The sequence below is a fragment of the Mastacembelus armatus genome, chromosome 3 (genome assembly GCF_900324485.2).
Source record: "Mastacembelus armatus chromosome 3, fMasArm1.2, whole genome shotgun sequence".
Taxonomy (NCBI): Eukaryota; Metazoa; Chordata; class Actinopteri; order Synbranchiformes; family Mastacembelidae; genus Mastacembelus; species Mastacembelus armatus.
This window is the reverse complement of record NC_046635.1, coordinates 18177879-18199033: the sequence shown is the minus strand read 5'-3', so window position 1 is coordinate 18199033 and position 21155 is coordinate 18177879. Positions and strand designations below refer to the sequence as shown.

At 39.4% G+C, this 21155-nt stretch overlaps 1 protein-coding gene across 1 annotated transcript; it reads left to right on the top strand.

The window, feature by feature from the left end:
- The first annotated feature begins 353 nt into the window (after positions 1 to 353).
- Positions 354 to 21082, top strand: plekho2 (pleckstrin homology domain containing, family O member 2). The gene is made up of 7 exons (XM_026293348.2): positions 354 to 649; positions 8867 to 9016; positions 9325 to 9447; positions 15300 to 15404; positions 15513 to 15611; positions 18400 to 18720; positions 18816 to 21082. Exons 1-7 carry the CDS (start codon positions 641 to 643, stop codon positions 19947 to 19949), a joined length of 1941 nt encoding a protein of 646 aa, XP_026149133.1. The 5' UTR covers positions 354 to 640; the 3' UTR covers positions 19950 to 21082.
- Positions 21083 to 21155: the final 73 nt, after the last annotated feature.

The following is a 21155-nucleotide window of genomic DNA, read 5'->3' as shown; positions in this document are numbered from 1 at the left end:
AATAGATTCTAAACATGTTTTGTTGTTGTCTTTGTAACATCTCTTCACTAACAGGCCCAGGAACAGCCACACCTACAGTACCAGGAAGTGATGAGCACAGTAAAATGAGAGGCCTCAGTACTACTGTGTAATACTGGCACATAGGGTAAATTGTACACACGCATAAACATGCTCAAATGCAGATGGTGCACATGGAGGTGTTTGGTTTAAATGTGAAGATGCTGCAGCTGTTTTTGTTCCTGTTGGACCGTCACACCCATCGGTCAAACTTTGCAGCGAGCAGTGCAGACTAGTTCAAAGTGGGATGCCTTGGATGATGCGCACAGAGAGGCAGGCTTGCAGCTGCGTTGCTCCTCCTCGATAGGCTTTTATAGATTCAACAGCTAACTCACTTCAACCGGAAACCAAACTTTTTTCTTCAATTTTTTTTCTCTGAAGCTAAAGAGAAAAACGAAAGGAACCTCGGTGCCATAAACGAAACGGTTCCGCTTTTTTTTCATTTACTGAGTGTTCTGAGTTGGAAATGTGTCCGCTGCCGACGATCAGGGGAGAAGTAAAGCGTTTGTGGAGAGGATAAGGGCGAGATCGACTGATTTTACGCTAGTCAACACACACACATAGCGGATTTTGGTCCTTTACCATGGAAGATGTGAGTAGTCGCTTCAACCCCAGCTCTGTGTACTGCGTAACTGCAGTTTATGTTGCTGTTTTTAAGAGGGAAAACTCGCTAACGTTATGTGATGTTAACACCCATGGGAGTAAAACACTCTGCAAGGGCGCAACCAACTTGTTGGGGGCGGGGGGAGGGGGGTTTGGGCCCATACAAAAAGGTGCCTGTGCGAGTCCGTATTTTCGTGCTATATGTAATAGGCGTCTGAGAAAGAAGTTAGTTTGGGTTTTGTCTGTTGTAATCATAAAGCCAACGTGATTTGGCACAAAGCACCTGTCCACCTGTCAATCTGTTGCATCGATTTCTGGGTCAGATGCCATCAGAAACTGGTGGAAGGAATTGCGGCCAGAGCTGCAAACTTTAAAAGTCAGATGGGTCCTTCAATTAATTGTACATCATCTATTTAAACATTATGGTGTTTGGTTACATTTGCTGAGAAATGTTTCATTTTGCCAGAAGTACTGGAGGGAAGCGGAATAGGGGAAATTACATAGGACTGCTGACATTCTGACAAATGAAAGAGCTACCTTTGCTTGCTCCATGATCAGAGGCGTGATGGATAAGAGAGCAATACTGTCATAATTTCAGATTGTGCGTTTCATTTGAGGCAGCTGCTTAAAAAGGTTTTGGCATGACCGCATGAACTGCACATCTCAGTGAAGATTTGGCAATTTGAGGAAGCAAACTCAGCAGAAAAAGGAAGTCCGATATAGAACTCACTGTTTATTTTGAGGCATCCATTACTGCGCCCTTTAACTGCAACACTGATCAAAACCAAAGCGGTCTGACTCCCCATCCATGACTCTATGGACTCCCTTTCGCTCTGCAGTCCAGACAGTTGGCATGTTATTGTGTGTAGTCCAAACTCATAGACTAGTTGTCTATTCAGCTTTACCATCAGCTGTGTGATTTGAAAGATTTGCATCTGTTGAACTGTAATACTGACAAGTATTTCTATTATTTTTTCCGGGAATTTCGATTATTAAAGCTAGGCTAAATAACAGAAGTGCTGGGCATAACCTTAGGGTTGCATTGAGGGGAATGGGGCGGGGGGGCAGTCTGGATAGGGCAGCGGTCTGTCACTGGGCTGACACAAACACTCACACTCACATTCACACCTACAGGCAATTTAGAGTCACCAACCACCTTAACCCCAAACTGCATGTCTTTGAACTGTGGGAGGAAGCTGGAGTTCCTTCATGAAAACCCACAAAAGCAAGGGGAGGACATGGGAACTCTACACATGCTGTTGCTGTGAGGCGAATACAAATACCTTTCCGTAGAATGTAGTACAGTTTTACAGCAAGTATATACCACAGCAATACAACAACAACAACAATAATACTGTCAAGGTGACTGTCATGGGTGGTGGGGCCTGAGTGAGCACTTTCAAAGTTTCACCCTTTCATGATTTGGCATTTGTGGGTGCTATGGATGAGATTCATGGGTTGCACTCTGCCAGAATTTGGATGCGCCTACAACAAAAGGCAGTGGGTCTCCTGTCCTGTATTTTATTTGCTTTTCATTCAACATCTCTTGTTAGCACAGCACAGTCAAATCAAATGAACACTTAATGACAAGTATAAACATCGTTTCAACATATTGTGCCACTTTTCTGAAGTGGAATATTTCCATTTACATTACGTTACAGTGACTTTCTCTGTGACTCTGCCAAATAATGCCACATAATTTTTGCTAAGAAGTATAATTTTTGCTATACTGTGCTGCGCATTTTTATCATTTGAGTGTAATTTGTTCTGCAGATTGGGCAGAGACTAAATATAGTTTGTAATCCTACCTCAGACAAACAGGCCAAAGCCTATGGGCAGGCAGTCTAAGGGACAGTTCCTTATGACTATGAAATACTCCTATCAGTGTGGGTGTGTCACAAATATACCAAAAACCTACTTGATGACCTACTTTGAAAAACAAAATGTAAAATTGCAGTGTACAGTTCATGTTTTCTTACATGAAAGGTAAGGAAAGGTTCAAATTAATTTTGACTTTGACAGATACAGTTTCTGTTTGAATATCTTACTCTAATACTCTGATCAGCTACAGCATTAAAACCACCTGTCTAATATTGTGTGGGTTTTCTTGTGCCAACACTGACTTTCCACTAGACCTCTCAAGGTATCCTCTGGTGTCTGACAAGTTGTAAGGTGGGAGCTCCATGGATCAGACTTGTAAATCAGACACATGGGCCTGGCTCTCCACATGTTGTAAAAGAAAACAAGATTCACCAGACCAGGCCACCTTCTTCCATTGTTCCATGGTCCAGTTCTGTTTATGTGCTCAATGGTGGACAGGGGTCAGCATGGGCACTTTAACTGGTCTGTGATGTACTGTGTTCTAACACCTGTCTATCACAGCCACCATTAAGTTTGTCCTGCAGTAGCTCTTCTGTGGGATCAGACCAGACAGGCTAGCCTTCAATCCCCACACACATCAACGATCCTCAGGTGCCCATGTCCCTGTTAGCACTGTTGATTCTGTTTATCCTTTCTTAAACCATTTGTGGTTACTACTGACCACTCCATCCCACCAGCACCCCACAAGAGCTGCTGGTTTGGAGATGCTCTGACCCAGTTTTCTACCCATCACAATTAGGTTCCTCAGATTGTCATGCTTGCCTGTTTTTCCTGCTTCCAGCACATCAACTTCGAGAACAGACTGTTCTCTTGCTGCTTGACATGTGCCACAATATTAAACAGGAAAAATATTATTATTATATAATATATATATTAGGGGCAGCATGGTGGATTAGTGGTTAGCACTGTTGCATCACAGCAAGAACATCCTGAGTTCATAACACGGCAGCGGCCTTTCTGTGTGGAGTTTGCATATTCTCCCAGTGGATGCGTGGGTTTTCTCCGGGTACTTCCAAAAACATGTATATCAGGTTGATTGGTGACTCCAAATTGCTCATAGGAGTGAATGTAAGTGTGTGTGGTTGTTTGCCTTTATCTGGCCCTGTGATGGACTGGTGACCTGACCAGGGTTTCCTCCTGCCTTTCACCCAAAAGATCAGGGATAACTAAAGGGAAGCTGGGACAGGCTCCAGCAGACCCCAGTGACTCTAATTAGGAATAAGTGGGTATAGATAATGAATGACCTATATATATTATAGATGTGCAGTGTTAAACACTTCACTATTCACTTCGCTTGCTAGTAGTGTTAAATTTGTGGCAGATCGCTATATCTGCACAAAGCATTTGTGACTGGAAAGTGTCTTATTGTTTCTTTATTTTTTTTATATTCCATTTCCTGTCCTTCTCTCTACTTCATATTCTGCCTTATTGTCTTTGTCTTTCACCCCTAAACCACTCTTCACTGACAACCATTTGTTTCAGTTCTATGAGGCATCCCTTTGTCACCATCCCGCTGACCAAGAGTGCACAGAGTGACGTTCCTGCCTGACCCTGTCAGCAGAGAGGAAACAGATTGCCACATTATGTGTCAGGCAGAAAACAATTAACCCTCTCTCAGAACTGTCCTGCTAGCCAAGGCTCTGCCACACAATGAATGTGTATGTGTGCATCCATCGTCTTGCTCGAACATTTCTGGGAAAGTCCTCAATAGTGAATGCATGCATGTGTGTGTGTTCTTGAATTTGTGTCCTGACAGGGACAAAAGACGGAAGCATGAGGAAATATTTTGCTCATTTCTACTTACTTTAATAATTCTCAATACCTTTCTTTCTTAATATTACGACATTTCTCTCTTAGTCCTACACACATGTAGCATTGCAACATGTGCAGTGTCCAGGCTCCTGCTTTTTTTCCATGACAGAAAATTTCAGGTTACAGTTATGTTTACTTTTAGCTGGATCATTTTCACAGCTGGAAACTCTGGTATAAACAGCAGTGCAAACAGCATAAGCCTGTTTATAGGCTTATAGTACATAACTACAACTTCAAACTGCATTTCAGTAAGGAGCTTCTAATTACTGAAATTCCTGAATTCCTTAATAGTATATCTTGTCAGTGGAGAGCAGAAGCGAATAATGACACTGATGGGAAAAAATAACACAATAAGAGCAGCAACCAATAGTTTCTTTCATTAATTATTGCTTTATCTAAAAGCAGTACAAATAAGTATTACTAAGACGAAAGGTTTACAAAATATGACTCCATATTGTGCTACCAGCTGCAGTGAGAAAATGGTTTGAGTTTCTATATGTCTAATCTGCTTCAGTGATGAGCACCACAGCAACAGGGTCATAGGTTTCCTAGTATGTAAAGCTGTCTTCCATACAGGCTACCTGATGGAAACTACATCAGTTCACTGAAATAATTAAAATACTGCTACCAACAAGACAACCCATGCTCAAGAGGTTGGGGAACTGGGAAGCAGCTGTGTAGTGTAGCCAGTTTGTTTGACTGCTAAATGTTTGTGGAAGAAAGTCGGTCCAGTTGCCATCTTCCAGTATACAGTCTGTGAGCCGAGGCACTTTCTCGGTGCTATTTGGATTTTGCGACTTAAAAAAAAAGAATCTTCACTTTGATTGGGACATTTCAAAATTTGTGGGCATAAAACAGGAAGTGAGTCATAGTCATTATCTGTTAGGTTGTTAGGCAGAGTGAGTTGTAATCATCTGGTTGTTAGTTCAACCTGGGTCGGTTATAGAAAACAGAGCAGAACATTTGTTCAGTTAATGTATTAGTTAACAGAAAATTAATTGGAAATAATTCTGACAAGCAACTAATTTATCAAGAAGAAGAACCAAATATTCTCAGTATGCATCTCAGTCATGTAAGTAATTCTCCTGTTCATATAATTGGAAAAAGAATGATTTCGTGTGTTCGGACTGTTGCTTGGCGAAAACACCCACACTCAGACAGCAGATAATGCATTGTACGACACCAACAAGGTCTACAGACTGTAGAGTATTATTGGAACACCAAGTGATTTATTTGCTTATGGATTTGGGCTGATAGTTAACTATCGATAACGATAGTTAAGATAGTTGAAAAACAAACACCATGAATATTGTAGTCAAATTTTATTTGACAGCATCACTTGGCATTTTGTATTATTATGCATTAGAAAATTTGTTGATAAGAATGTTAACATGTTAAATTACATTTTACACAAAATGAGACACAGCTACAGCATGATATTCAATCCAATGACCGCTTTAGAAGAGAGGCAGTAACATGAAGAACGGGACCAATCACTGTTTCATATACCCACAATATAAGCAAAAGTGTCACAGGGGGTGTGTATTAACTTTGTCCATTGTGTATTTACCAGAAACCGTTACAACATCCAGTCGTAGATGAAACTATATACATAGCTATATACATAGCTAAAGCACCTGTAAAATAAAACATTCAAAAGAGAAGGCATGACATACCCAGCAGATGTATTTTAAAGATTAAACATTTAAACACATTGATGAATTTTTCTTTCAGTGGAAATGGTCAGGTCCCTTTGGGATCCAGCGGTGGTGACATTAACTTGATTTTTGCAATTATTTAATAAATGGTTTGTGGTCTGTAACCAACAATTTATAACTACTCACCCAAATTTTAAATTCCATTTTTTAATTTTGTCTATAGTGTTTTTTTTTCTTTTTTGTCCAAATTATGTGTTTTTATTTTGAAACTTCTGAATTGATGATGTGATGATATGTTGGTATGTATGTGTATTTATCCTCATTATTGAAATGTCCTTTTAGAGTATAAAGATCTTTGCACTCTGTAGTAGGTGGGTTTGTAGGTTTATTATAGGAAGAATGTGGGTGTTAATGTGCAGTGTTATACAGAAATGTTCTCACATAGTAAAAATAGATTTCCTCCCTGTTTGAATAACCGATCTCACACCACTGAGGTTGTTATTTTGGTGTAGAACATGAACATGAGGCTAGACATAATTTATATTTAGGTCTATATCTGTATTTTATTGGTAGATAATAAAAGACATTAGAGTTTTTAGGTCCACCTGTGGTATGATATGTAGAACACAAGCCCTTTTGTCACAGGTTTTAAGATACAGCTTTGCAGAAAGGTTTCAGTTTAAAGCATATTCTATGGCTTCAGAATACACACATTGTGTGCCGTGACTTCCTTACGAATCATATTGCAGCACTGAACAATGTATAATCCTGTATCTGTTTCTGATAGTAGGGTGTGGATAGTTACATAGTGTCAACCCAGCAGTTCTGTGTGGAACACCCATGTCATTTCTTACAGCAGGTTTGGCTGTCACAACACTGGCAGTAATGACACAAAAAAGGGGACGTATATCCTCATACTGGAGTCATGCTTGTGAATTCTGACTGTTTTTAAGTTGGAAGTTTGTTTTTCATCTCAGCTTTTAAAGACTTTTTTTTTTGTGGTGGGGTGTCAGTATCAGTACCTGACCAGTGACTTATGGTTTATTGCAATGTAATAACAGATTAATAATACAATCAAAACAATATATCGAGGGTTAGTTGGGGTAAAGTGTGAGCTACAGTGAGGCTTGTTCTAAGTTCAAGCTGGGCAGGTCAATGTGGAAATCAATGAATGCCAGATGCTCCCTGACCTCAACATTCATTAGAAACACATGTCTGCTAAGGTGTGTCTCTTCCACATAACACTGCACTCTGTTTGCTCTTTCATTTTTTGAGCCCAGCTTGCATGAGATGCCTCAGCTTCACCAGATGATAATTTTATAACTACATTAGTTTGCTGCTGCATGTTTTAATCTGCACAGTGGTAGCTGACAGTTGTTCCGGTTCTTTTCTTACCACAACACCACAGATAAGCCAGCTAATAGAAACATCTGTGGGCAGTGTTGGGTAAAAGGTTGGGTCTGGTCTATGTTTCAGTGCAGAGCAAACATCCTGAACAAGTCAAAATTAGTGTCTTAAACTACAACATGATCACAAGGCTTTAGTAGTCATCTGAGCCCTGAGTAATGGAAACTTCTCACTGCTACTCTGTTGCAAGGGTTTGGTCGGCGCTGCTGAAATCTGCCATTTGGCCAAATTGATTTTTACATGTTCGCCCAGGTCAGAGGCATGCCAAGGTCATTCTGAGCCTGATGGAGCTTTTCTGAACTGCACAGTGAAGGTACTTTGTCCTTCTGTGTAGAAACTCTTCTATTTGCGCTATCAATCCATTTTAAAGTTATTTGATGTAGTTGTTTTTAATTTTTGCCCTTCTCACTCTCCGTCTGGTATTTCAACCCTCCCTGACTGGCCATCCTTTCTTTGCAGCTGCACTGTTGTTTATCAAGTTGAGACACACTTGCAGTTGCAGTGAAAGTGGAAAAACACTTAGATGACCTCCCACCTAATACCGGAAAAGAAAAAAAGAAAAAAGATATCCTGTGGAAGTTCCTCCAACTGAGACAAAGGCTGTGAATTATGCAGACACCTGTTTACACAACGCTTACTCCACAAATTTAAATATACTATATAGATAGTCAGCAGCCGTGAAGTAGGCAAAGATCACAGTGTTCTGAGCAAGAAGTAGACAGTGATGTTGGAGGAATGGTTTTAAGAAGTGATTGGACTTTTATGTTGAATTTCGCTGTAACTGCTCCAAACCTGCAAAATGTATCCACAGCCCTCTTTACAACAGATTAGAGCTTAAATGTTCTAATATATAGTTGATTTAAAAACCATTTAGTGCCATCATGGATCTGTGGAATAGGCAAGGTTGAAAAATTGAAACGTTTTGTAACTGACCTTGTTTTGCAAGTATGTGGGATGTACTGGTGGAATAGAGAAGCACCATTTCCATTATGAATGTTAAATGTTTCAGTTCCTTTCTACTATTGTTTACAGGTTCTTTATAATGTCAACAATGGGTGTATTTTGTGTTGCCTAGCAGCTGCTGCTCAACTTCTTTTTATTTCATGGCCTGATATGGTACTTTTTGCTGCTCCTGAAACAGAAATCACATACTACCACACAGGACGGTATCTACTTTGAGCAAAGCACAATCTATGGGTACCATAGTTTGAGGTCATATTGGAAGTGGGAGTTGCTGTTCTATTTAACACCAGCCTGTTTTTGCAGTTCTTTTTGTCACTCGCTGTACTGCCTCAATCTAAGCTGTAGGTCATCTCATTGGCATGTTTATTGAGCTTAGTTAAATCAGGAGTGATTGAAAAGAGTATTTTGTAACAGTGAAGGTCTTCCGTTTACTAGACTACTGCGGTGTGTTCTGACTGTGACTTCCTTCCCCTGTGTTTTTGTAGGGTGTGAACGAAGAGCCAGCCCAGTGTAAAGAGCCAAAGTTCCTGGGTAAGGCTGGCTGGGTCAAGAAGGCTCCTGCCAAACTGTTGGCAAGCTATAAAGACCGCTTCATCCATGTGGAGAAAACAGAGATTGTGATGTATGAAAATGAGGTATGCTACCATTTTGGCCACAGGTCTTCCTCCTCATTCAGCACGCTCACTAATTTGTTTCCTATTACAGTATCATGTGAGTGTTATATGTTTCATGAAATTACATTCTCAGCCAATATGCATAGTACAGTTAAAGCATTGTTCAGAATAAACAACAATATTACAGTGTGGTTACGAAGACGATACATTAATCATAAGTTGTTACTTTTTCTCTTCTTGCAGGATTTTGCGATATTAACAAAATGCTAAAATGCTGTCATCTTTGTCTTTTCTATCATTAACCCATACTTTGTGACTGTGTGTTGCAGGACCGGAAGATCTGCTTAGAGAGGCTTGATCTGGAAAACTATGACAAATGTCAGGAATTAAAGAGCCCCTTCAACAGGAAGCACAGACTAATACTGATTCGATCAGTTAAGTCAGGAAATAAGGTGAGCTGAGCGAGGCTCTGGGTGAGCATTTTGTGTAAATGCAAAATGCAAGATCTCACAGTAAGAGATGAAATAATTTTGCACATCCGCACATCAAGCAAGACACTGACAGTATCAAGTCATCAAAAGCAAAACAAAAAAAAAAACCATTTAGTCTTGTGTTCATTTATTGTTACATTGTCCATTTTTAATGTTTATGCCCTCTAAGCATTCTGTCACCATCTTTGGTGTGTACAGCTACAGTACTATGGTTACAGGTGTTTATAGTTGTATATTGTGTATAGCTGTATGTTGTTATATCATGGCATGTATATTTCTATCAGTAACAACATTAGAAATTAAAAACACTGGACAGAAAAGGACATTACAGGACAGGACAGTAGCTAAGTTTATTAACACAATATTAGAAAAAACACAAATGCCAAGAAAAACATAGTACCTAGGACCATGGAAGAACCGACAAACTTAAGTAGCTGGCTTAAATGCAAACTGATGTTATAGGGAACAAGTGAATATGTGTGGAACAGAAACCAAGAGTGGGAAACTGAAACAAAGACATGAGCTGGGCTAAACTAACAAAGTCACCAAACACAGGTGAACTTAACTAAGACAATGAGGAACAAGGTGAAGCTGAAAACACAAGGCAATGCTAGACAGGAAATTACACAAAATCAACAGAAAGCAACCCAAACTGTGACACAAGCAAATGATTGGTGAGTGTGGAACAGGTACATCTGGAATTTTTATGGTAAAAATACAAATTATTCAACACACAGTTTACTTGAATGAAGTATATAAAACAACAATAATAAAAATGGCATGGAAAAATTGAAAAGAAACAAATCACGTTTACTGAAATGTCTTGAACATGTATTGTAAGTTTAGCGATGCCATTAGTTGTTATCAGCTGTCATTCCTCAAGAACCGAGAACCCCAAACAAGCCAGATGTTCAGCATACTCAGACAGCAGACATTTCATTTGCACTATATCATCACACTTTCTTCTGCTCAGCTGTACAACCTACAAGTTCTCATCCAAGTGTTGTGAACTGCAAAAACTCAAATAATTTCTAACTCTATACAGCTGTTTAACTCCTGTCCTCAGTGTAACAGCACAAATAAGCAAAAGTCTGACATGGAATGAAAGAAGAGAAACTGGAGCATAACCACATGTAAAATTAAACAACAAAAGATATTGTAAAGCTGCCAAGTAGAAGACCATTGCTACTACTGTAGTATTTATTCTCCTGCTACTCTCAGGTGCATGCACTCGGTGTTTGCCATTTTCAGTGAGAGGTAGCTTAACCTTTTTCGAAATTTTCCATTTGTCATGTCATTATGTAACGGCAAAGGTGAAACAAAAGAAAATAACAAAATGTGTCTTTGTGGTTGTTTTGAGCATACACAGAAAGTTGCTAGATTCGTTAGGTACTCTAATAAAAAGGGGTCTAAAGTTAGAAAGAACACTGTTAAGTTGGTGTCACTGACAGGGTACATTAAACATTTTTCACAGATTTTTTGAGTGAACAGAATTACTGGAAAAAAGGACACGACTTACAGTTTAAGTACCTCAAATTAACAGGGCACTTCTTGGTAAGGTTTGCTTACTTATTCTCTATGTACCGATAGGTATTTGTTTGCACCGATGAATAATGTGTAACATCCGAGAAATACGAGGGAAAAAATTAAAGCATAACCATAAGTTTGATGTATGAAAAAATAAGTTAGATAGCACCAAAGACACCTGTTTTTGAAAGTAATTCCTGAGAAAAACTTACTTTTCTACTTTAAAGCTACACTTAAACTGTTTGAATTGATGCGTAAAATGAGTTTGTAATGTGAAAGAAGTTGCTTGTCGTGGCCAGCATAGTGTACAGAAACTTCTGTGCAGAGTATGGACTGGAAATCCTAAGATCAAAGTGGGAAATGCCCCCAAAGATGGTTTAGAATGATCATGGCTGTGATGCCTTAACTGGGAGAGCAGCACCATCACATCCCAGGAACAACATCTGCAATCTCTGTCCAGAAGAGCGCTGTGCTAGGAACAGCTAAAAGGACACAGGACCCTCAAGCTCCTAGGCCTCTGGTAGAGGGCCTGAGCTTGAAACAGAAAAACACCAAGTAGCAAATGTTGTGTTTTATTTTTTTTTATGTGCTGTACATGAAGAAAATGTGACTAAATACAAACCGCAGAAAGCTACTTTAAAGATAATGGACAGGGAAAACTGACAGCCAACTTACTGTATCCTGCTGCTGCTACTGCTCAGCTGAACTGAGGTAGATACACTAGCTGTCGCTACAGTTGGATTTGTATTGCGCTTCCATTGAAAAATGGAAGTTGTCATTGCAGATGAAAAGAAAGTTTGTGCAATTTAGCAAACAGCCCATGTGTTAGTATGTGTGTGCATAGGTGTGGGTGATGCACTTAGATATGTGCATCACTTTTCTCCTGCTCTTTGATCAGTGTGTATGCAGTGAGATACAAGTATGCACAGATGTACATGCCAAGTGCTTCCTGGCCCTTACTGTAGAACCTGTACTGAGTTTCTTATTATAGTAATGTTATACTTCAGTGGTTAGATAATGATGATGATAAAGAATGGAGATGGAGCAACACAAAAGTAGGAGACTTTCTTTTTGGGACTACAGATCACTTTTATTGATAGCTTCATGAAATGAAGCTAAACCAAATGTGTTTGTTGCTTTCTGAATAAAGGGAAGTAAAAATATAGGAAGTGTTGGCTCAAGTGATTGTTTTGAGAATGAAATACCAACATTGTAATACAATTCCTTATTTATAAACATTGAGTTCTTGAATCTGTTGGTAGCTTTGTACTCTATTGTGGTTATTCATGTGAATAAAGTGAATTGGTCTGATGAGGCTGTGAAGAGCTACTTGGCTGCTTCTTGGTTTCTCCAGAGTAACCCCATTCAGCTCTGGCTCTGCATGGCTGAATGATGCCAAAAAGACAAAAAGATTTTCTTGAAGTACCACAGTAGCAGCAGTTTGTCCCACAACTATCTGTGGCTGCTTGGCCACTGTTGAGAGTCCCAGAAATATTTGTAGAGTGCATTTATCAGACAAGAAATAAGTTGTACAGTGTAACACGTTTTTATGTGAAAATACAACATTCTGGAAAGTTTATTTATTTATTTAGTTACTTTAAAAAACAAACTTGTACTACAATACATGAAATGATCTCTAGACATTCAAAGTGAAATATCGAAATTCACACAGAGCCTCTATTTTAATTGGTTGTTTTAGAATCTATAGGATGTCAAATATTTACTTAGCATGCCATTAGCCAACCCTCATTTACTGAGCTGTAGCTGTTCAATGTCACTTCTGTAATTTGGATATACAGTGATAAAGATACTGATGATACATTAAGTATAGTTTTAAAAAGCAGAACTAGAAGCGCATTCCTCTCTGTATAGTTCCCCTTGTGCTGCTGCAGCATTTATGGTAATCTGGCATCAGTCAGTTCAGACTTGTGTCATGTTGTAAATGAAACAGAAATGTTTTAGATCTGACCCAGTCAGGTAACCAATATGATTTTTAAACGAAAGTGAGCAGAGTGCTTTTTCAGACATGAAACCAGCATGTTAAATTGCTGTCAGATAAACGTCAAGAGGGGATTCTCTGAAAGGGGCTTAACATGAACGTTAACATACATATCTCATTATGAAACAGTAACAAGCAACAACAAAAACAAGAATAAATCAAAGATCATCTCACAGCAATGGTCAGTCAATTTCAAAATCACCTTATTTTTTTCTTAAAATATTTTCTCGGTTTAAACATTCATTACATTCTGTTATTCTTGTAGAACATACAGTGGGTACGGAAAGTATTCAGACCCCTTTAAATTTTTCACTTTTTGTCATTGCAGCCATTTGCCAAAATCAAAAAAGTTCATTTTATTTCTCATTAATGTACACTCAGCACCCCATCTTGACAGAAAAAAAACAGAAATGTAGAAATTTTTGCAAATTTATTAAAAAAGAAAAACTGAAATATCACATGGTCATAAGTATTCAGACCCTTTGCTCAGTATTGAGTAGAAGCACCCTTTTGAGCTAGTACAGCCATGAGTCTTCTTGGGAATGATGCAACAAGTGTTTCACACCTGGATTTGGGGATCCTCTGCCATTCTTCCTTGCAGATCCTCTCCAGTTCTGTCAGGTTGGATGGTGAACGTTGGTGGACAGCCATTTTCAGGTCTCTCCAGAGATGCTCAATTGGGTTTAGGTCAGGGCTCTGGCTGGGCCAGTCCAGAACGGTCACAGAGTTGTTCCGAAGCCACTCCTTTGTTATTTTAGCTGTGTGCTTAGGGTCATTGTCCTGTTGAAAGGTGAACCTTCGGCCCAGTCTGAGGTCCTGAGCACTCTGGAAGAGGTTTTCTTCCAGGATATCTCTGTACTTGGCTACATTCATCTTTCCTTCAATTGCAACCAGTCGTCCTGTCCCTGCAGCTGAAAAACACCCCCACAACATGATGCTCCCACCACCATGTTTCACTGTAGGGATTGTATTGGGCAGGTGATGAGCAGTGCCTGGTTTTCTCCACACATACCGCTTAGAATTAACACCAAAAAGTTCAATCTTGGTCTCAGACCTTGGTCTCAGTCATCAGACCAGAGAATCTTATTTTTCATAGTCTGGGAGTCCTTCATGTGTTTTTTGGCAAACTCTATGCAGGCTTTCATGTGTCTTGCACCGAGGAGAGGCTTCCGTCGGGCCCCTCTGCCATAAAGCCCTAACTGGTGGAGGGCTGCAGTGATAGTTGACTTTGTGGAACTTTCTCCCATCTCCCTACTGCATCTCTGGAGCTCAGCCACAGTGATCTTTGGGTTCTTCTTTACCTCTCTCACCAAGGCTCTTCTCCCACGATTGCTCAGTTTGGCTGGACGGCCAGGTCTAAGAAGAGTTCTGGTTGTCCCAAACTTTTTCCATTTGAGGATTATGGAGGCCACTGTGCTCTTAGGAACCTTGAGTGCTGCAGAAATTCTTTTGTAACCTTGGCCAGATCTGTGCCTTGCCACAATTCTGTCTCTGAGCTCCTTGGGCAGTTCCTTCGACCTCATGATTCTCATTTGCTCTGACATGCACTGTGAGCTGTAAGGTCATATACAGACAGGTGTGTGCCTTTCCTAATCAAGTCCAATCAGTTTAATTAAACACAGCTGGACTCCAATGAAGGAGCAGAACCATCTCAAGGAGGATCAGAAGAAATGGACAGCATGTGAGTTAAATATGAGTGTCACTGCAAAGGGTCTGAATACTTATGACCATGTGATATTTCAGTTTTTCTTTTTTAATAAATTTGCAAAAATTTCTACATTTCTGTTTTTTTTCTGTCAAGATGGGGTGCTGAGTGTACATTAATGAGAAATAAAATGAACTTTTTTGATTTTGGCAAATGGCTGCAATGACACAAAGAGTGAAAAATTTAAAGGGGTCTGAATACTTTCCGTACCCACTGTATGTTTTCTTGTAGAATCACAAAACGTTGAATAAACATGAGTCGAGAGTTGTATTTGGGGTACAATAAAAAACGCTGGACATTTTTTCAATTATTGAAGGAATGTACGCTATTTTCAGTTCACCTAGAAAAAATGTATTGCATAATTTTGCATGCCGATTTTGAGGTCTAATTAGTTTAATAAATCTAGAGCTGACATAAAACCCTGCAAAGACACTTAATTTGCCTCTGTTCCATGTCAGCCATGAAAGTTCAGAATAGTACAGTATAGTATAGTACAGTAAATGGTCCCTAATACCTGTGTTTTAACTTTGCTTATTACGCTTATTTTGAAATGACTATTCTCTTGCTTTATGTGACCGACAGGTCCATGATGTGAAGTTCCTGGTTCAGACTGCAGAGGAGAAGGAAGCTTGGATTAAAGCCCTGACTGATGGCATCAATCGAGCAAAGAACAAAGTCTTTGATGAGGTAAACGCCAGTGTCTCTTTATTTCTGTCAGTGACATCCTTACTGCATTTTTAAACATGCTTAGTCTTTAAGAGCTCAGATGGACTCAGTGGAACGTATCTTTCGTAGGTGAAGGTTGATGAAAGCAGTAACCTAGAACATGTTACTCGATCAAGACCCAAAGGGAACCGTAACCGTCGACCACCAACCAGGATACATATGAAAGAGGTTAGTGTGTGTATGAGCTGTAAGATGTGAGAATCTGTTTATGACTGTGTCTGTGTGTGAAACAGGCATTGGGTGGTTTGCTCTGACATAGCAGTGAATGGGTTTAGATTTGAATCTAAGCTCATGTTTAATTCTTTTGGTCACTGGTCTATGGTTTTTGCCATAGACAAATTCAGTGACTGTCACCCTTACTGTGGTAGCAAAGCGTTAACTGGGAAAGTATGAATGGCTGGATGCATATGTCCATAATCTCTTAACATGCTGGCACCACAGTGCATTATGATCTAATGTTAGTTTATCTCTTACAAATGTTCGGACTGTGTTAACCATTTATTATACCATCCTATGAAGAATTCACATGCAGATAACTGAAAGGAAACCAACACATCTTAACATACTGTACTGTGGTTATTTGGAACAACATCCTATGTGTTGTTTTTAATCTCTGAAGGTGGATGCCTAAAATCCTGTTGAGAGAGAACAGTCTTGGACAAGGTCATGCATCAAAATTTAGAGGCTTGTGAAGTTTTGGTTCCATTTTTTTGTTTGACGCTACTATCGGAGCAGGACATGTTCTGCCTGTTTATTTTTGGCAAAAATTGTAACAGTAATAGATGCATGTTTCCACCACTACAGTGTCTCCAGTTACAACCCGGATTCATATTCTATAAAAATGCTAAGAGAGCATAATTTTATAATGAAAATCTATCTGTACCCCCCTCAATTTTTAAAACCCAACAGCTCTGTCTCAAAATAAAAACATATAAGTCATAATTGGAAGGGAAACCTAATTTTATACATACAGTGGGTACGGAAAGTATTCAGACCCCTTTAAATTTTTCACTCTTTGTGTCATTGCAGCCATTTGCCAAAATCCAAAAAGTTCATTTTATTTCTCATTAATGTACACTCAGCACCCCATCTTGACAGAAAAAAACAGAAATGTAGAAATTTTTGCAAATTTATTAAAAAAGAAAAACTGAAATATCACATGGTCATAAGTATTCAGACCCTTTGCAGTGACATTCATATTTAACTCACATGCTGTCCATTTCTTCTGATCCTCCTTGAGATGGTTCTGCTCCTTCATTGGAGTCCAGCTGTGTTTAATTAAACTGATTGGACTTCATTAGGAAAGGCACGCACCTGTCTATATAAGACCTTACAGCTCACAGTGCATGTCAGAGCAAATGAGAATCATGAGGTTGAAGGACCCGCCCAAGGAGCTCAGAGACAGAATTGTGGCAAGGCACAGATCTGGCCAAGGATACAAAAGAATTTCTGCAGCACTCAAGGTTCCTAAGAGCACAGTGGCCTCCATAATAATAATAAACCAAATTGAGTATCTCTGGAGAGACCTGAAAATGGCTGTCCACCAACGTTCACCATCCAACCTGACAGAACTGGAGAGGATCTGCAAGGAAGAATGGCAGAGGATCCCCAAATCCAGGTGTGAAAAACTTGTTGCATCATTCCCAAGAAGACTCATGGCTGTACTAGCACAAAAGGGTGCTTCTACTCAATACTGAGCACAGGGTCTGAATACTTATGACCATGTGATATTTCAGTTTTTCTTTTGTAATAAATTTGCAAAAATTTCTACATTTCTGTTTTTTTTTCTGTCAAGATGGGGTGCTGAGTGTACATTAATGAGAAATAAAATGAACTTTTTTGATTTTGGCAAATGGCTGCAATGACACAAAGAGTGAAAAATTTAAAGGGGTCTGAATACTTTCCATACCCAGTGTATATCCTGTCGCATTCTTCATGCAATGGTAATCTGACCCTGGCATATCCTGTCTCTACCCGTCACTTTATCCTGATCTCACATTGTTAGTTTTTTGTTCTTCTTCATACCTGGGGAAATTGCACATTAGTTTTTACAGCAAGACACTAAAATTCTAACAGTGAAAGTATTTTGACTGATACAGTTTTTGAAAATAAATCCAGATCATGTGACACCTTCAGCCTACACGCCTTTGACACACACACAGGCAGCTGTGTTATTTTCTTAAGCCTTAGTTTGTTCAACTCAGTCAGCTGTGTAGTCCAGAGGTAATTGGTGCACTGGTAAACCATAACGTGCAATTTCAAATTAAAGGTAAGGTTTGTCAATTTAACTTTATGTGTTTCATTTTAGTAGGATAATAAACTGTTTAACTCATTTTTATATTATATTTATTAGAAACATAAGAAATATTAGAAGCTCATGTCAACATGGAAAGACATTTTGTGAATTAAACTATTATTTGCTGCAGGGTGGATTTTTGTACAGTATGTGTGTCTGCTATCTTGGAAAAAGGGCACTCTTAACATAAAACTAATGTGTATATATATATTTAATAATGTATTAACCACAAGGCACATCAAAAATTAAGAGCAGTTTGTTTGCTTCGTAGTTTTGTGCATGTGTTTGTTTTTGTTTTTTATTATTCTTACATTGCAATGTAAGAAAACTAAGACATTCATTAATTCCATCATTTCTGGGAGGCTTTTAATGTGAAAAATATGTACAGGATGTGTTGACATTGATATTAGCTTAACAGTAAAAACAGCAAAGCAGGTGATTGGATTTTTTAGTGAATGAAAACATTTCAGTTAGAAAGTCAGAGCAGCAGAGTAGTTACAACTCCATTTTGTGTCATCCACCCTTATGTCTGTGTAGCAGCTTTTTTGGAGAAATTTAATAAATCGGCTTTTAAATATAATATCTTTATTGCGTTATGTAAAGCACTATATTTTGTATATAAAAATGTGTCAGACAAATAAACCTACCTTGCCTTGCTAGGTAGCTGTTGTGTCATCTGATGGTATCCTGCGTTTGGATCTCGATCTTGAGGATGCTGTAATGCCTAATGGGACCCATGATACCACAGTTGATGACACTGATACCCCTAAAGAGACCATAAAAGCCTTGAAGTCCCAATCCAGCACCAGTGAAGCCGCAGAGAAACAGTCAGGACCGAATGTTAAGGAGGAGGCAGAGAATGAGCCACCACTCAGTCCCCAGAAAACGATCATCAAACCTCCCATGCCTCCTGTGAAAGAGGCTAAACCCAGATCAGCATCTGAGAATGAAGATGAAAAGGCTGATGGCCCAGAGAAAAAGGTCTGTATAATACTATGTAACCCTTATCATACAGTGCAAACATATTTGTGTATGTCTTTCTGTTTGGGTTAACACAGTCTACAAATGTTTTTAAGGTCCTTAAGCCACCTATGCCTCCCTCTAAAGAAACCAAGCCCTGTACTCTACCTGTTGAAGAAAGTACCAAGGAGGCTACAGCTGAAAAGAGTCCTGATGCCAAGAAAAAGACTGTTCCACCGCCAACCCCTCCTAACAAACCCAGTTCCAGTAGCTTACCAAGCAGCCTCGCAGAGACACCACAGTCCTCTGTCCATCCACCTACCCCTCCATCTAAAGAAAAGAAACCTTCCAGTTCAGCTAAGGAACCAGACCGACAGGATCAAGACACATCTGATGAGAGCAGGGAAGAAGAGGGAGGGAGGGAGACGATGGGACCATGTGTGGAAACAGATGAGGCAGATCAATTGATTTCTAGAGATGCTCTGCCTAAAGTAAATGAGGATGAGAGTCACTGTGCAAAAGGACTTGTTTCTGACCCTACCACATCATTGCAAAAAGCCTTAGATACTTCAGCCAGTTCTCTTGAGGTGGAAGAAATGCTACCCAAGAATGAAGTCCCCTCAGTAGTTGTCTCTTTGAATGACCCACTAGGTGACAGTCTCAGCCTGAGTCCACTGCTCACTCACTCACCTGGGGAAAAAAAGAAGGGGGAGGAGAAATCTGTAGACAGTGGTCAGCACTCAGAAGACGACAGCGAAGCCTCTGAGAGTGAAGACACATTGGCAGCCTCCACAGCTGCGTTGAGAGGAAGCAACCCTGGTCTGGATGTGTTGGATGACAAGGACAACATTCACATTTCTGCAACTAAGCATCGGGTGAGCTCAAAGGTCTTACCCTGTCAGCGCTCAAAGCCCACTACTCCTCTCAAACCCTCCTCCAAGGCAAAGTCAGCCTCCATTGGAGATCTGCTGTCAGACTCCCTTCCACTGAGACAGAAAACTAGACATGGTAGTGACAGGTCTCCTACTGATGAGGTAATGAAACTTGAGACTGAAGTGGCTCTAGAGATGGAAAACACAAGTGAGCTCCTGAACAAAGTGTCCCACTCCCAGGGCAGAGATGATGAAGATGGAATGCCAGAGGAGTTACTGGCCAAGGCCATGGAGAAGCTGAAGAAAGCCGACCATGTTCTCAGAGAGGTCAAGAAACTCAAACTTGTAAAGACCTCAACCTACAGGAAGAGCTGGTGAATGTTGGTCATAACAAATTGACTTGAAATTGTCCAATTGTTAAACCATTCCCCTATTCAGTGATTGTACAATCATAGCTTAGCAAACTTAGTAAGGCAGAGCAGACCTGACAAGCTTTGGATTTCTCCACATACATTTTGCATAAAGCTGAAGGACAAGTGGTATTCAGGGTACAAGTGTTTTTGTTCCAAAAGAATATTAAGGGCAAACATGCGAGGAATAGATTTGACTGTGTGTTTATCTGCTGTAATATAGAGTACAAGTTCTCTATACCTACACTACCTACAGTAATAACTTCCAAGACAAAGTTGCCTAACATTATCTACGTGCAAGGGTTTGTGGGGATAAGTCACAGAAAAGGCACATTCCTGATTAACATATCCACTGTTTCCCCAATGTGGAGGCCTGGTCTTGAATGCTATTGTTAAGGGTCACATTAACAGATCTGTCCTGTGCTTTACTGGATTTGGAAAATAGTTTAATATTGGCTAGCTGATAAATTCTTAATGTGCAATTCTAGAAACATTTGTCAGCGGGCATTGCAAAGTAATTCAAGAAGAAATTTGACACAGTTTTTAGTCTGAACTGCATATGTGATGTGGGAAAAATGGAAAGCCTGACAGCCTGAGGGCTTAACAAGTGGTTAATTGTAGGATTTGGACAAAAAGTTGCTGTCCTTTTTGATGATTTTGCAGCATGTTGAATTGTTTGCTCATAATTACAGTAACTAAGTGCAATTATTTCTAGCTTAACTTTCTCTGCAGCTGAGATTAATGCTTAATGTTCTATTGTTTAATGTTTTTTTTTGTTCTATAAGAATTATCAGACATGTTTAAGAATAATTACTTGAAAGCTAATTTGATAATGAATAATTTAATTACAAATCAGAGTGTTTTAATAGTTGTGGATTCAAGATGCTGGGAGAAATGACTGAAAAATGAATATGAATGAATTTATACTGTACATACTTTTACTAGAACAGCAGTATTTATACTGTTCCACCACCAACCACCGTTTATTAATAAGGAAATGTGTCCCAATGTATCTCAGGAGCTTTGTAAATGAATCTTTTCAGATTATTCATACGATTATAACAAATGAACTGCTATTCCACATAAAAAGAATTACAGTTTTTTAGTGAAAGGTATGTTTTCTACTTAAATTGTACATAGAGTTTTTAGCAGCCATTTTGGCCACCCCTTTAAA